The following is a 16,779-nucleotide window of genomic DNA, read 5'->3' on the forward strand; positions in this document are numbered from 1 at the left end:
TTGGAAAGGGGCCCAAGGTAGTAGTACCTGCAGTCTTAAGGGACTTCTTCAAATGTGTTGTGATTCTACAGGGAATTTGGATGCACTGGGCACTCAGAGCCAAATTCAGAGCAGATACTGGTGGCCAAGGAATTGTGTGAACCAAACGGTTACATAGGGCCACAAGGGAAAAGGGTAAATCGAAAGGCCACAGTTACGGAGAAGTGTCTGCAACCTAGAGGTGTCCTAACCCACGCACAGTAATCACTTGACCACTTTCATCCATTGCAAGGTTACCAGCCTGTAATCATGCGCGTCGACCATGCCATACATTACATCGACGAGCCGCCGCGGTGGCTGAGTAGTTATGGCGCTTGGCTGCCGGCCCGAAAGACGCGGGTTCGATCCCGGCCGCGGCGGTCGAATTCGATGGAGGCGAAATTCTAGAGGCCCGTGTGCTGTGCGATGTCAGTGCACGTAAAAAAACCCCAGATGGTTGAAATTTCCGGAGCCCTTCACTACGGCGTCCCTCATAGCCTGAGTCGCTTTGGGATGTTAAATCCCCCATAAACCATAAACCAAACATTACATCGACGTAGCCGCTGTGCCTCCAACCACTGCATTCTAATATATAGACTACATATTCAACAGATGGCTACCAAGATTCGGATTCCTAAAAATGATTGTGACGAATCAAGCCAGAGAGGGTTCATCAACATGAAGATGGCAACCTTACAATCAAAGTCTTGGAATCGCTCTTGTCAGAACACCACCATACTGGCCTCAGGCCAATGGTCTGTTAGAGCGATTTGTCTGAGTGTTCTCTGAAGAACACTCAGATGAAGAACATCTTCGACCGGTTCAAGAAGCTTCCAGAAGCTGTACTTGGTGTAAACGTCTCAACGCACAAGTTGCAACGATACACACCATTAAAACTCATGTATGGCGACACTTCATGCTTACTGGACAACTTCATCTATCAGATATTAAAGAATGCTTTGTGACTCCACTAATTAGCTAGGAACAGAGACTGAGGGAGGAAAAACCTGGGTGAGAACCAGAAAGCTGCTAAGGAACATTATGATAAGAAAACACAAGACTGCTGACTTCCATATCAGAGGTATTGTGTACTGTGCACTTGGCTACCGATCATCAGCCCTCAACTTCATGTTCAATCGCCTTTTTGAAATATCTGCAATTTTGGGCAACAACACTGAAAATCAAAGGCACATATCGGACATTGCACACAGTACGAGAAAGAGTGGTCAACATAGAGCAGCTGAGGAGACCCACCGGCGTTTTTATTGGACAACAGCTTGCACGCAGCAGCGCTGACAGCCACAGTGAAAGTTCGGAGCTGTCTGACTGTATCCGTCCCAGCATGAACTGTGAGCCTTTTGACAGTGATGCAACAGCGGCTGGCCCAACTAAAGCCATATTTGAACAAAAAGCTGCCCAAGCAATGCGACGCATGTTCTACTCGGGTGAGCTGTATCCCGCGCACCTCAAGAACTTCATGATCTGAGGACATATCATTATTAAAGAAGGGTGTATGAGCTCAAGCTTGTGTCCCTGAGCAGCGCATGTGCAAACGCCAAGAAAAGAGGAAAGCGATGAAGATGTGCATGCGGCTGTCATGCATTTATCATGTTCTAGTCTCTGTCTTGTCTTATACTTGTCTGCATCGACATGTAACATGGATTCTTATTTGCTCAGAGATCGTCATGTACCTTGACATCTCAGCTGTCAAGGCTGAGCTGTGGGCATTGTGGTCTAGGTTATTAATCCACTAGCACATACTGTGCTGGTGAGAGTGGGCAGATACATTTCCTGTGCTAGCCTGCCTAGAGTTTAAGATAACCGTTGTTACATGTGCTTTCACTTGCCTTTGAATGCTTGCTCAAAACTAAGCAAAGTGTGGCAAGTACTGTGCCAGGATAGCCTACAGCTAGGGTCACCAATCATGGCGAATGTTTTGATGGAATCTGGGACAGATCCCAGAGAATGAACACAGTACCGGTATAGTGGTGGCAGTGTTGCCGTATTGCTCACTTGGCTTTTCCTCTTCTTGATACAAAATTTCTCATCTTTTTCACTCAAAATATTTTTTGAACAAATATTGATTTTATAGTGAGTGATGGAAAAGAATACATTAAAATAAGTGAATGCAGAGCCCATAAACAATTAGATGCCTGTCTGTTGCCCACTTACTCAACTGTAAAGTTGAAGCACCATCATTATTTGAAGCCAAAACTTCCTCTTACAGTGTTCACATGATCTTCATTCAAGGTGACCCATACAAAATGTTTGTGAAGACCTCGTTTCTATGTGACTGTTGTTCATTATACTACAATACTACTATACTACAATATTATGCTACAATTATGAACAAATTATCACGAGGGCACTGGTTTTGGGGGATTTTATGTGATTCATACCTCTGTTTTTGAAGTAGAAAAGAAACATGATTTCATACACTCCTTTTATTTCGATGCACATTGCGCAGATAAAAACCTTTATAACTAGTTTTGTATCTTTTATGAAGAACTGTGTCTGCTTTCCTGTTACTGTAAAGTTGGCACAGCAGCTCTCCGCACGAACCCACAGTTCCTGAGTGACATGCGCACAACAGCCTCCGCAATAATGACACCTGTGCATGTTCAGTTTCTCTTGTGAATTTTCACATTTCCTAATTAAAATGACAGTTTGCTCAGATTTGGTGTTTGTGTGTGGCTAGTTAAAAAGCACCCTCTTACCTTGGTTAGATCAGCAAACTTGAGCGTGTCGTCAAGGTTCCTGCTTTGTGAGGTCTGAAACCAGTGCATCTCATTGAGGCACATGGAAATCAAGTGCAAGACCTTAGCTGACATACAGCGGTATTCTAGTCACTATAGCACACTGATGCTATGGAGCCAAGCACAAAGACTGACCATACCTTCTCGAAGATCATAGCTTTCACGATCTTGATTTTTGCTGAGAGCAGCATCCAAAATGAGTTTTACTGAGATCGCAGATATTTCCCAGATTTTCCTTCCTTCCCAATTTCCGTTTTTCTTTTTGCAGGTCTAGTTTTCTCACAATATGGGAGATATCCTACGATTCGGGGCAGTGAGCCATCTACGGTGGCTCACTGGTTATGGCACTCGGCTGCAGACTCGAAAGGCATGGGTTCAATTTCGGCCGCGGCAGTCAAATTTCGATGGAGGCGAAATTCTAGAGGCCCATGTACTGTGCGATCTCAGTGCACATTAAAGAACCCCAGGTGGTCGAAATTTCCAGAGCCTTTCACTACGGCATCCCTCATAGCCTCAGTCGCTTTGGGATGTTAAACCCCCTAAATCAAATCAAATCAGATCAAGTAGAACATTCTTGTGGGCTAGTTGGTTCATTGCAGAAAAAAGGTTAGTACTGCGCGAATTAGACACGACAGAAGAACAGGAACAGGAACCTACTCATCTACTTTCTTAACCATAGGTATATATACATATACAGTAAAAATGTAGACCAACGTTTGAAATGATTTATTGACATTTCGTCCATGGAACGGCCTTCTAATGAAGGCCGAATCGTTTCAAACGTTGGTCTACGTTTGGCTGCTATACTGTGGCTGCTACATGGCTGATATACCTGGGCAGGTATAGCAGCTGAATAGCCTGTCCGCCGAGGCAGGCTGCTCGGGAAGAGCAACCTGGATTACGACGCAACCCAAGCAACCCAAGGTCCACCGTTGGCAGCACCTGCCATAGAAGGGCAGTGGCGCATTGCTTGACAGCTGCACCACTGTGCCAGGAGTGGTAGGAAGACTCCCAGGGACCTATGAATGCAGAGAATGACCAATACCGCATATATGGACATTAACCCATTATCGCTATCTGAACAACTTCCATCCGTGAACACTGGGTATGAACACCGGAACCGAAGCGAAAACTGAACTGCTAGTGCACCTAATATGCATTTGGCCCAACTATGCAAATTGGCCATAATTTTTTAAGGCCTGAAATCAGTATGTCGCAAATTTGTGACAACTACCTCGAAGAGGTTATTCTATTCTTTAAGATAAATGATTTAGTCTGGGAGCTACCAAACAAGGCTTTGTGCTTAGAATAAAGTACTGGGCAGTATGGTCACTGCCCGTCGCTTTCTGCGTAAGGTTTCTATGGAGTTCATGATGCCGTAAGTCGTCATAACTGGATATCAATTGCTTCTTGAGTTTTGATCCGATACTAAATACATCATGGGCATTACATACTTAGCCGTAAAACAAGTACAAACACATCCGATACTAAATACATCATGGGCATTACATACTTAGCCGTAAAACAAGTACAGACACAGTTTGAGGTGTTTTTTTTTTACCTTTGAAAGAGGCCTGCTGGCAAAGTAGTTATAAAAATGAGCTTGAAACACTAGTTCGCAACGTGAATATTTAATTAAACAGTTTTGTACCGGCAGTTTCGGTCTCGGTTGGTGCAAGCTCTGGAGTGCACCTTGATGTCACTGTCAACCTGCCGGCCTGGGCTACCGCATTCTGGTGGCATGTGTGTTGCCAGCTAGCCCTGGTTGTTCTTGTGAACAACCATTGGTTTCGGTGACTTCAAAATAATTGGGGCAGTTGCACCTTGACGTCACTCGATCGACAACTTTCAAATTCATATTAAAATGTTTTCCACTCTCAGCCTGTGACTGAAACTTGTTATAAAAGGCATCTCCTTGCGCCCATCAAACAAATCATGTTTGTTTGCGTTCATAATTATGTGTCTGAGCCCCATCAAGTTTTTCACCGTTATCTACACCGAAAAGTTATGGCATTTTCTCTGTGAAGGGCGCCTCAGCCATTAAGATTACTGCCACTTCAAGGTACGATGCAGAACTTGCAGAGTTAACTGGCTGAGAGGTGCAACGGAGTCGCCATTCAGGTTATTTGGCATCGGTGCAGCATTGCGTGTGTGTGTATGGCCTTCATCAAATGTTTAGAGCCCAGGGAGTTTGCTTCCGAGCCCCGCCGTGTGGCACCCCAGTGTTTCAAATCACCCGTAGGTAAGAAGATATCTGGTCCCCCAGTACACGGCTTAGACTCTTAGGCTTGGGCTGTAAACTTGCGAGCACAAGGCGCAGCATCGCAAAGAGGTAAGGTGTCAAAGAAAGATGCCTAATCAGATAGAATTTCTGTTCGCAGTTTCCAAAAGGCAACAGCATCAACGCTTCTCTGGTCCTCGCATACCGGATACATCTCATTGCGTTCACGAATCCTCAACCTGGGGGCTGTAAGCATATTGCTTTTAAAAAAAAATTATAGGCGATCAATTGGATTGATGTGAGGAAATACGATGGCATTTTTCTTTCACTCGTCAATATATTGTAGTTCTAATTCTGTCCCGATGGTGATTCTGATTCTGATGTGTTTCACTCACCAATGGATTCCTATTCTGATTCTGTAGTTATTCAATCTCTATTTTTATTAATTTCTGCTGAGTCATTCCGGCATCTCCCTTACAAGTGGAGAGGGGGATTGCCCTCTGCAGCTCCCAACCGTGAAGGTGGGCTCTAAAACACTAAAACACTACCCACCATTGTTGGCAGGTGGCGGCTTCACACGACAGCTTTCGCCAGCTCCTAATGCTATGGCATTAGTCGATGTGTTTTTGCTAATAAACTCTCAGACATTTTGCCGTCCGTCGGTCGAGACAGGAGTTGTCCTCACCCAACCCCACAGCATATACATGCAGCAAATGCGGCGTATTTTTCACAAATAGCGCACGCATGGAACTTGCGCAGGCGACGTGTGGTCGTGCAAGGCCGTGCTGTCGGACGGCCACCGGCGCACGGTGCGCTGCGTGGCGTGGTCCCCGAGCGGCGAGCGCCTCGCCTCTGCCAGCTTCGACGCCACCGTGTGCATTTGGCGCCTGGATAAGGAGTCACGCACCTGGGAGAGCGTGGCCACACTGGAGGGACACGAGAGCGAGGTGAAGGCCGTGGCCTGGTCGCCCTCAGGCCGCCGCCTGGCCACGTGTGGACGGGACAAGACCGTCTGGATCTGGGACGGTGAGCCACTTACGACTACTGCTTGTCGTTCCCCGTGAGTGCCACTCTTCAGCATTCTTAGAGGGGCCATGGTTAGCCACAAAATTCGCTGAGTGGGGGCGACAACGATGACGGCACAGGGCCACGTGACATGTCCGAGCTCTGATTGATCGACGGGCTAGTTGGTAGGTACGGTTAAAAAAATTGAAGGGATACTTAAGGGTACGACGGGATAGCGTAATGGGTTATTTTCATATTTGCAGAAGGTGGTGAGAAAACTTTAGATGGTTCCGTGATAGATGGCTATCAGTCCCTGACTGACTGTGACCTGGGATGGACCTGGACGGCCGGGTTCGAGCTGGCCAACACGGCCTCCCACTGCTCAAGAGAAGAATATTGCATCAGAGGCACAGGGGGCGGCTCTTTCTTGCATTCCCACAGGCTATGATCATATGTCACTGGGTCCCTGCACCATTTACACTCCGGCTTCACCTCTTGAGGATATATTTTTCTGAGTATATAAGGAAAGACCTTGTCTGGAATCTTTTATAAACACACCCCTGCTCTTTGGCCAATGTCTTATCCAACGGCGGGAAAACCCCCCGGCTCAAATTGTAGGGATTTGTATTGCCATGGAAGGACACCAGCCCATCTCTCGTGAACAATCCCGGAACAGGTGGCTCACTTGCTCGGTTGACGAATCCTCGAGCCTTTGCATGAGCTGCCTCGTTCCTCGGGTTTCCGGAGTGCACCGGTACCCATACCACCTCACTTTATCTCATACCTCCACAACTGACTCGGCTCAAAAGCCGAGACGCCGCAGCCTATATCCCGCCCCTCATGGAATTGCAGATGGCCGTTTTCGAGTCACTGAAAATCAGATCAGCCTTTGTGCTAGCTATCGCTACAACGATTGCCGTCTCCTCAGCTGTCTCGGAGGGCCTGGTTCTGATCGTCCTGAAAGCGATTGAGCGTCCCCACACGTCACTGCCGTTATCTCAAATGCTTGCCTGTCTCCATACTCAGCAGCAGCCACATAGGCCGCTCTTTCGTATTTCCCATACTTTGCATAAAGCGCTTTTGCCCTTTCTTCTGTCTTCATGATGCATAGGATGCATGTTTTTCAGCAAAGGTTTGATGTACAACCCCTTGCCTACCTCCTTCATTAGCTGTGTTTCCCCTGTATGCCGATCGTCTCTAGAATGTTTCTCCCAGCCCCTGTTTTCGAGAGCCTAGCCATCTGCATCATTAGATGCACCTCCTTTAACTCATCCAAGGTATTGTGCACCCCTAGACCCATTAAACCTTTCGTCGATGCATTGTTGGGCAGGCCCCAAGCAAGCTTGTGCACTTTCCTGATCACAGCTTCTGCCTTACCCCTCTTTGTGATATCCAACCTAAGGTAGGGAAGCGCATAATCCACCCTGCTTACAATAAACGCCTGCACCAGATTACACAGGTCTCTTTCCTTCGCCTCCCTCTTCCTGTTGGCTATTCTCCTAATGAATCTCACCGTCGCATTGATTGTGTTACTGAGCCACTCTAATAGCTCCTTATTCTTTCTGTTCGCCTTGCAAGTACAACCCTAAGATCTGGATAGTTGGGACCTCAGCGACCGGCAGTCCTCCCCACCCTCACTTCCAGCATAGATGGCGGGACGCAGCGCCTTGTGTGTATTCCTCTGGCTCTGTTTTGCACCACAGGCAACTCCAACTTGGGCTGTGAGCAAGATAGTACAGCCTCCCCAGTGAGCTCCTCTATAGCATTTATTGCCTGCTGCAGCGTCTCTTCCAGCTGGCCATCACTGCCCCTGGTAACCCATAACATAATATTGTCCATGTAAAACGTGTGTTTTAGCTTCAGAATTGCCTCCAGCCTCGGTGGAAACTTAATTAAAGCAAGATTAAACAGGAACAGCGACAGCATCGAACCCTGCGGCGTCCTCCTTCCCTCAAAGAGAAGGAGTCGGACTTAGTTTCCCTCACTGAAACTTCAGCAGTTCTACCGTTAAGAAAAGATTTAATATATCAGAAGGGTCTGCCCCTGAGTTTATGTCTGAAAGGTTGTTTAAAATGGCCTCATGGGCCACATTATCGAAAGCCTTATTCAGGTCAAGTCCCGAAATGGCTTTAGTCCCCATACCCTACCCTGGGTCCACGATGTCCCTCTTAAACAGTATCAAAGCGTCTTGCGCTGACAAGTTTCAGTAAAGTGTATTGGTCTCTTGCTGACCTACTAGGTTCTTTGTCTTCTTCGTACCAGGGGTGCCCGCCGCCAGAGATGGTTCGTTGATTGGACTGACTGAAGGCTTTCTTCGCACCAGGGGTGCCCCGTCAAGGACGGTCTTGCGACGAATTAGGATGCACATGCTAAGGGAGTATGACTTGAAGTTTTATGTACAAAAATTTACATTATACAAGTTGATGCACAGGAGACCACTTAGCGGCAAAAAGGTTTAAACAAAAAAAAAAGGGGGAACTGGCTAACACTAGGGCAGGCCCCTACTCGGCATAACCGAAGGTGCATTACGTCTGACCGTAGCCCAGAACGATTTTCCAGGCTCCGGGGCCCGGTTTTAAAGACCTCAGAGCCTAGCCTACATTTTGCACCACCCAATCAAAACATACTAACACATGATTGGTTAACAAACTGCATGGCACGCCTTCCAGTTTCTGCAACATTCAAAACCCTCTCCCTAAAATACACAACACGAAAAGAACATCAAAGTTGCTTTAAAAAAGTGGCATTGCTGGAATAAGCCCTCAATTTTATTGGCCCCTCAATTTGATTGGCCCACTAGGTTTACGTGCCACATCCTATACTTGCACAGTATTACTCGAACTCCCTCCCTTACAAAGTAAAAAGAGAAGCACACGAAAATACATCAAAAACACATTCACGTGTCGCGGGCTCCTTGGGAACCCGTGACCCTGGTGGTTCCCAGCATTAGGGCAGCAATCGATTTCATCAGAGCTGCCACCACCGCGGGTAACAAACTAGTCGTCTTTGCGAGGACTGTTGACAGGTGCCAAGCCTTTTGTTGCTGCCTTCGCGGCGGCATTCCTTTTTCCAAGCTACGTTTCATTAAGCCGGCCCGTTCCCCCAGAGCATACAACTTCCTTGCGCGTCGGAGTCGCTGCGGTGCCGGCTAGCACCTGACCGCACGCTACGCTTAATTACTTCTGGTCAAGTGCGAGCGTCCGGACCCATCTTGCACGGCGGTTTTAGCCCTTAAAAAAAAACCTCTGCCGACCTTCCAACCTAGACGGTCTTCACTAAGACGAAGGGGTGCGGCTTTGACAGGGTCACTGTGCGTCGCCGAATTGTCGCCGCCACCCGACAAGGACCTCGGGAGTCCTTGGAAAACTTTGCCTCTCCTTCCCTCTCTCTCCTTCCCTCTCTAGAGGGAAGGAGAGGCCTAGTGCTTCGCAGTCCACTGTAGACAGGATGTAGTGATCGCTATGGAGCGCCTGCCCCGTGTTAGTCCATTTGACGTCCTGGATTCCCTGCACCAATGTTAGGTCTGGAGAGGTGTCCACGCTTATGCTGTTTCCTATTTGTGTGTGATCTTGCGGGTTATTTAGGACCGTCATCCCCCAAGTCCTGAATAACTTGCCACAGCTTATGACCGTTCGGACTAGCCCTTACATAACCCCACTCCGGGTGCAGCGCATTGAAATCCCCTGCAACTACCAGTTAAGCCTTTGCCGCTAATTTTTTATTTTAATCAGGAGCTGCGGTATTCCCGTTCCCTTATCCTGAGTTGAGCTGTACACGTTCAGCACAAAAAGATTAACGTTCCCTTTCTTCTTAGATACTATCTCTAGCAGGACGTAGTCCTCCCAGCCACTATCTATGAAATGCTGTATCGCCGTAACATTACGCTGAATGAAAACAGCTGCGAAGACGCCCGATATGCCCCTAATGTCACTACCTGGTTTTACCGTGCCATTAGCTTCTTGCAAAGCTATGACGTCCGTCCGGCTTACTGTCCAAATTTTGTATGTGTAACATGCAGAAGGTCATCCTCTACATTCATACCTCACGTGACTTTGCAGTTTTCTCTCTATCCGGCAGAGGTAGGCATTTGACCTCAAATAATTTGACCTCACCTCAACCTCAAATAAAATTTGGCGATCTCACTCAACCTCTTTGAGGTTGAGGTCTCCTCACCTGCCATCACCTCACTTTTACAGACGCCACTAGCGACCTCACTCAACCTCATATTGCGACGTTGAGGTCGGATGCTGGACCTCAAAAAATAAAATAAGAAAACATGAAATTTCAGTACGTAATAAGGTAAGGTAAGCAAACTTTATTGGATCTTTTAAGGAATTCGCGGCTGCAGGACCCGCGTCGTCCTCGTCTCAGGTGGTCCCGGTTCCTGTCCTCGCAAGGTCGGGCCCCTATTCCAGGGCTCCGCTGAGCCGCGCTGCCTCACAAGCGTGCTGTACCAGGGTCCTTTGGACTGTGAGCTCGCTGCTGACGAGCCGGCTCTCCCATTGCTCCGCACTCGTGTGTTCGTGTTGGTGGAATGTTCTGCTTCGCTCACACTTTCACGTGATGTGGTAAAGTGTCGGCATCGCCCCGCACCAATGGCATGTGGCTCTGTACTGTGTTGGAAACATCTTCTTCAGTAGGTGTAGGTTGGGAATAACACCCGTCTGCAGCCTGCGCCACCTGGTCGCCTCCTCCTTTGTTAGCGCCCTGTGTGGCGGTGGGTACCTATATCTCATGCCCCTGTATAGGCCCAGGTGTTTCCGCGTACCCCCCGTCGCAGGCCTGGGTGTAGAAGTCGTCCGGTTGCCCCGCTCGGAAACTCAACTCGCGAGCGAGGCCATCCGCTTTCTCATTCCCCTTAATGCCTGCGTGCCCGGGTATCCATATCAAGTTGTGTATGTGTTTTCTATCCAAGCATTTTACCTTTGTGAGTATGCTTAGGGCCACGCTACGTATTCTCCCTCTAATGTAGTTTCTGCATGCCTCCTTTGAGTCAGTAAGTATATTTAGGGATTTGTTTTCCCTGGACCCATTAGCTACCGCCAAGGCTATGGCGATCTCCTCAGCCTCTGTTCCGTCCGCAACCCCGGCTGCTGCGCATGTGTAACCAGGTCGCCCTTGTGATTGACCACCACCGCTGCGGCCGTGCGTTTCCTCCCGGTTAGGTACAGTGACGCATCCGTATAGACTGTACTTTCCAGTTGGGCCAGTCCCCGTTCCATATACTCGGCTCTCGCTTTCCGTCTGCCCTCGTGCAGGTTCGGATCCATATTCCTAGGCAGTGGGGCTACCCTAAGTATTCCCCTGATTCTGTCTGGGACGTCCTCGTACCTGTCCATCTGACCTTGTGCATCCACCCTTATCCTTTTCAGTAGCGTCCGGCCTGTTGGCGTGCCTCGGAGTTTCATGGTTTGCGCTCTGAGCAGGGCTTCTCCCTGTTCGTAAGAGGTGTTGCTGATTCCTAGTTGGAGCAATTTTTCGTTTGATGTATTCCTGGGTAGATGGAGAGCGATCTTGTATGCCTTCCTCAGGATTACATCTATCTGCTCCCTGTCTGTCTTCGTTGTCACTTGGTAGGGCAAGGAGTATGTGACACGGCTGACTATCAGGCTGTTAACGAGTCTGAGTGTGTCCTCTTCTTTCATGCCATATCCCCTGTGTGAGACCGTGCTGATCATTCGTCCTACCTGCTCTGCTGCTTTACTTATTAGGCTAATGGTGTGGCTGCACTTCCCACTCCTTTGCAGCCACATACCCAGCACCCTTATCATGTCCTTTTCTGGGATTTTCTGCCCCTCTAGACAGACTTCTAGGTCTGCCTTGGTGGGGTGCCTTCCAACCCTCAGAAGCTCTGACTTCTCGGTCGAGCATTTGAGACCTCTTTCCCTGGTGTAGTTCTCCACATAGGAGGCCGCTTCCTGTAGCCTGTCCTGTTTCTCCCCGATCGAGCCTTGGGTAACCCATACCATGACGTCATCCGCGTACATCGCGTGTTGAATTCCCGGTATGCTTTCCAGTTGCCTTGCTAGCCCTAGCCATAGACTAGTTCGTCTATGGCTTTGTCGCTGAGGTTTCTGATTAGCGGGTTGCTGATCTTATATGCCCCCGCTGCCGTGTTCTTGGTGGCGGACCTCATCGCCTCAATCACTTCCTCCCTGGTGATGGGCCTATCCATGTTCGCATTCTCTTCGCCTCTGTATTCCTCCTTGTAGCTTTCTACCTGTTCCTTCCCAAAGCATTTGTTCCAGACATCTTCTAGTAGCTGTTCTTCAGTGCCGCTGTACTGATGCACTAACCTTTGTATTGATTTGTGTTTTCCACTTTGCTTTGGGTTGGATCCATGAGAGCCCTGAGTATCTGCCACGTCCTGGCTGTAACCGAGCGTGCCGTTCAGCGAGTTGCTAAACTGTTGCCAGCCCTGTCTTGCCAGTTGTGCTGCGTGCTGTTCTGCCCGGTCAGTTACCTCAGCGATCTTTCTCTTGAGCTTCCTATTTAGCTTCTGCCTTTTCCAGCGCTTGGTGAGCCCGCGTCTTGCCTCCCACAGCCCGAGGAGTCTTTTATCCACTTCCGGTGCCTTCTCCATCCTATCCACTTCCTTCGTGTGTGCCTCTTCTATGCGCCTGAGTTTTTGGCTCCACTCCTCGGCGGATCTGATGTCGCCCTCTAGCTGTGCGCAGTGCGCCCTAAAGGCATCCCAGTCCGTGATTCATGCCGTGCCGATTTTCCTTTTAATGCCCTTGGCTACCATGCTTGTCCTGATTATGAAGTGGTCGCTTCCTAGATTTTCGTGTAGATTTTCCCACTCCACTTGACTGTTTCCTCTCACGAAGGTTAGATCCGGGCTCGTGTCTGGACTCACACTGTTGCCTTGCCTGGTTGGCTGACTTTCGTCAGTCAGAAGCTCGCATCCCGTGTTCTCTGCCGTCATGCATATGCCGCGTCCCTTCTTGTCATCTCTACGATATCCCCATCTTGGACTTTTGGCGTTGAAGTCACCTGCTATGACCAGGTTGTTATGGCCTGCGATCTTCTTCGCTTCCGCAAAGAGCCTAATGAAATCGCCATTTGTTTGCCTTGGCGGGCTATACAGGCTAACTACGAAGGTGCTTTTGGCTTTCGTTTTCTTCTTGGCGTTACGTTTCGCCTACGACGCGCGGTATAGCCGGCGCGGATGCAACGGACGCCGGGGCTTCGTTCAAAGTGGCGGTCATTTTGACCCGTTCATCGCTGCCACAACGCCTCCCGCCAAGCGCGTCCAGGCAGGTTTCAATGCCACGTGTCGTCGTGTGTGCGTGTGTGTGTGTGCATGTTGGTGCCCACGCTTGTCAAAGCGCGGCAGCCAGGGAGAGGAGCTCCCCAACTGGGAGGCGAGGAGGTCTGACCGGCGCCGGCCCGGCGGACGTGCACGTCACGTCTGAACATGAACGAGCGTCGCCGTATCGGGCGACTCATCCCAAGCCGTTCCTTCTTGCCCTCGACTCTGAGGGTATAAAAGGCAGCTGCGCCGGACGCCAAAGAGAGACTTCGATTTCTTCCTTCGAGTAACGTGGTCGCCCTAACCGGCTGCTCTTTTGCGATGCCAGAATAAACCAGTTGTTCTGTTGCCAGTCGACTCATCCTTTGCCGGGACCTTCGGATGTTTCCAGTTGTGCCCCAGGCCGCCAGGCCAACGCTACCCTTGGGGCTTGCAACCCATTTGCAACAACTGGTTGCCAGCGGTGAGATCGCGACAACGGAGGCCAGCAGCGAAGATATGCGGTCAACTGTATGCTGAGCAGCTCAACGACCATCCGGGAGCAGTGCAACGAGCCCTGTGTGATGACTGGTTGCCTGCAGCGGAACGACTGCGCTGAATTCTTGGCTGCGAGGTTTGGTGAGTGCGGGACTTTCTTCTGAGTTTTGCCAGGCTTTTGTTAGTGTCAGAAACAGAGCTGGTAATTGTGTTGTCGTTGCTGCCGGGTTAGTTTGCGGCAAGACAATAGTAGGCAGTAGAGAAAGCAGCATTCGGAGCAGCCATGGATTTGAAGTCGTTGCGCAAACCGAAATTGCTGGAGCTTGCAAGAGAGTTGGGTCTGGATGTCTCAGACAAACTCAGAAAACCAGAACTGCTAAGGGCTATTCTTGAGTTGGAGGCTGAGGATGACGAGCTGTCGGAATGCCTTGAGACCATTGAGGAGAGGGAGCAAAAAGAAGAGAAAGACGAGCGCAAACGTAAAGAGCAAAAAGAGAAAGACGAGCGCGAACGTAAAGAGCAAAAAGAGAAAGACGAGCGCGAACGTAAAGAGCAAAAAGATAGAGAAAGAAGAGCGCGACCGTCAACACGCTTTGGAAATGAAGCGTCTCGAGGTAGAGATGGAACGCGCTCGTAATGGAAGTCAGGCACACGGTGCAGGAGAACGAGTATCGTTCAAAATGACTGACCTGATGCGGCCGTTTAAGCTTGGAGAGGACATTGGTTTGTTCCTGGTTAACTTTGAGCGAACGTGCGAGAAGCAGGGGTTCTCTCGGGAAACGTGGCCACAGCGCTTGCTCACTTTGTTACCCGGCGAGGCGGCCGACGTAGTCGCTCGCTTGAAGAGAGGAGGCAGAGGAGTCTGCTAAAAAAGTACAGGCTGTCAGCGGAGACGTTCCGTCGGAAGTTTCGGGAAAATGAAAAAGGCAGAAGTGAGTCATATACAGAGTTTGCCTACAGGCTTATGTCAAACATGCAGGAGTGGCTCAAAGAAGAGAAAGCGTTTGGTGACCACGAGAAAATTCTGCAGTGTTTCAGGCTGGAACAGTTTTACAGTCGGTTACCTGAGAACGTGCGGTACTGGGTCTTGGATAGGCCAGACGTTAGTCCAGTGGCTAAAGCCGCCGAGCTAGCCGAGGAGTTTGTGACGCGTTGGGCTCGCGGAGCTAAGGACGGTCAAAAGGGTGAATTTGGCTCCAAGTCTGAGAGGCCGAAGTTCACACCCATGAGAGCAAGGGGGGACACACGTAGTGCGGATGCGAGTGAAAGCAGTCCGACCGAACGTAAGGAGACGGCGGTTCGAGACGAGGCGGTTCGAGACGAGGCAAGCGCGCGTGTGTTATACGTGCCAGAAGCCGGGTCACTTTTCGGCGCAGTGTCCAGAAACAAAAAGAGAAGTCGTGTGTTTGTCATTATGTAGCACTGACGAGAATATGAAGCTTCTCGAGCCTTACATGCGAGACTTCCTCGTGAACGGGAAAGAGTGCCGAGTGCTTCGTGATTCCGCAGCTACAATGGATGTAGTTCACCCCTCTTACGTAGAACCCGATATGTTCACGGGCGAGCGCGCATGGATCAAGCAAGCCGTGGAAGCTCACAGCGTGTGTCTGCCCGTAGCAAAAGTGCTTATTGAAGGACCTTTCGGAGCACTTGAGACGGAAGCCGTAGTGTCATCTATGCTGCCCCCCCCAGTACCCGTACCTATTTTCGAACAGGTCCGATCACCTCCTGCGCGAGAAGGGGCTTTTGTTTGGTGAGGCTAGCGTTCAGGCCTTAACCAGATCGAGAGTTCGGGAGCTCGCTGCAAAGGCGGTAGTTGCGGGGCCGACGTTGTCGAACAATGAAAAAGGGTCGGAGGCGCAGCAAGCTGATATTCCTAGCACGTCAGAACTGGATAAAATTGAGCCTGTAGCATTGAAGGCACCAGGTACTGGAGAGGAAATGCCTGACACGGGAAAGTTAGAAGAGCTTCCGGTCGAGCTTCCGGGACTAGGCTCAGTGACGAACAGGGAAGACACTGATCAGGTCATTAGTGACTTACTCAGTAAAGCACCACTGTCGCCTGAGCAGAAAACCGAACTACACCAACTCTTACAAGAGTTTCAAGGTCAGTTCTCTGAGAGGCCTGGTAGGACTTCTGTCCTTACTCATGATATAGAACTTACCTCCCCAGAGCCAGTACGATCCAAGGCGTACCGGGTGTCACCCCGCCAGCGCGATATTATGGAGGCTGAGGTAAAGAAAATGCTACAGCTCGGTGTTATTGAGGCGGGTGAGAGTGATTATACCTCCCCTTTGATTTTAGTTGAGGTACCGGGCAAGGAACCTCGTCCTTGCGTCGACTACCGCAGGCTTAATTCCATCACTAAGGATCAAATTTTTCCGATCCCTAACATCGAGGAGCGCCTTGAGAAAGTTAGTAGCGCTCAGTTTATTTCCACCCTAGATCTTGTCAGGGGTTATTGGCAGGTTCCACTTACAGAAGAGGCTAGTAGGTATGCGGCGTTCATTTCACCAATGGGAACATTCCGTCCTAAAGTTTTGAGTTTTGGTTTGAAGAACGCGCCATACTGCTTTTCAAGCCTCATGGACAAAGTGTTGCGGGGACAGGAAGAATTCGCTTTACCGTATTTAAACGACGTAGCGATATTCTCCGCATCCTGGTCTGAGCATATGGCACACTTGCGGGCAGTGCTAACCCGCCTGCGCGAAGCGGGCTTGACAGTCAAGGCTCCCAAGTGCCAATTAGCACAGGCCGAGGTTGTCTACCTCGGTCACGTGATTGGACAGGGTCGTCGCCGCCCCTCTGAAATAAAGGTGGCCGCTGTGCGAGACTTCCCGCAACCGCGCACGAAGACCGATATTCGGTCGTTCTTAGGTGTCGCCGGCTACTATCAGAGGTACATCCCCAGGTACTCCGATATCGCGGCTCCCCTGACAGATGCTCTAAGAAAAACAGAGCCCCAAACAGTCGTCTGGGGCGAGACAAAGGAAAGAGCTTTTAGCGCCCTAAAGAGCGCCCTAACAAGCCAGCCTGTGCTACGATC

At 49.7% G+C, this 16,779-nt stretch overlaps 1 protein-coding gene across 1 annotated transcript in view; it reads left to right on the forward strand.

The window, feature by feature from the left end:
- Ciao1 (cytosolic iron-sulfur assembly component 1) overlaps positions 1 to 16,779 on the forward strand; it is a 33,464-nt gene that overhangs the window by 1,163 nt on the left and 15,522 nt on the right. Inside the window, exon 2 of the mRNA XM_077668267.1 lies at positions 5,755 to 6,021. Within this exon, the coding sequence (XP_077524393.1) occupies positions 5,755 to 6,021 (267 nt within the window). The remainder of the gene's footprint in view (positions 1 to 5,754; positions 6,022 to 16,779) is intronic.

The sequence above is a fragment of the Amblyomma americanum genome, chromosome 6 (genome assembly GCF_052857255.1).
Source record: "Amblyomma americanum isolate KBUSLIRL-KWMA chromosome 6, ASM5285725v1, whole genome shotgun sequence".
Classification (NCBI taxonomy): Eukaryota; Metazoa; Arthropoda; class Arachnida; order Ixodida; family Ixodidae; genus Amblyomma; species Amblyomma americanum.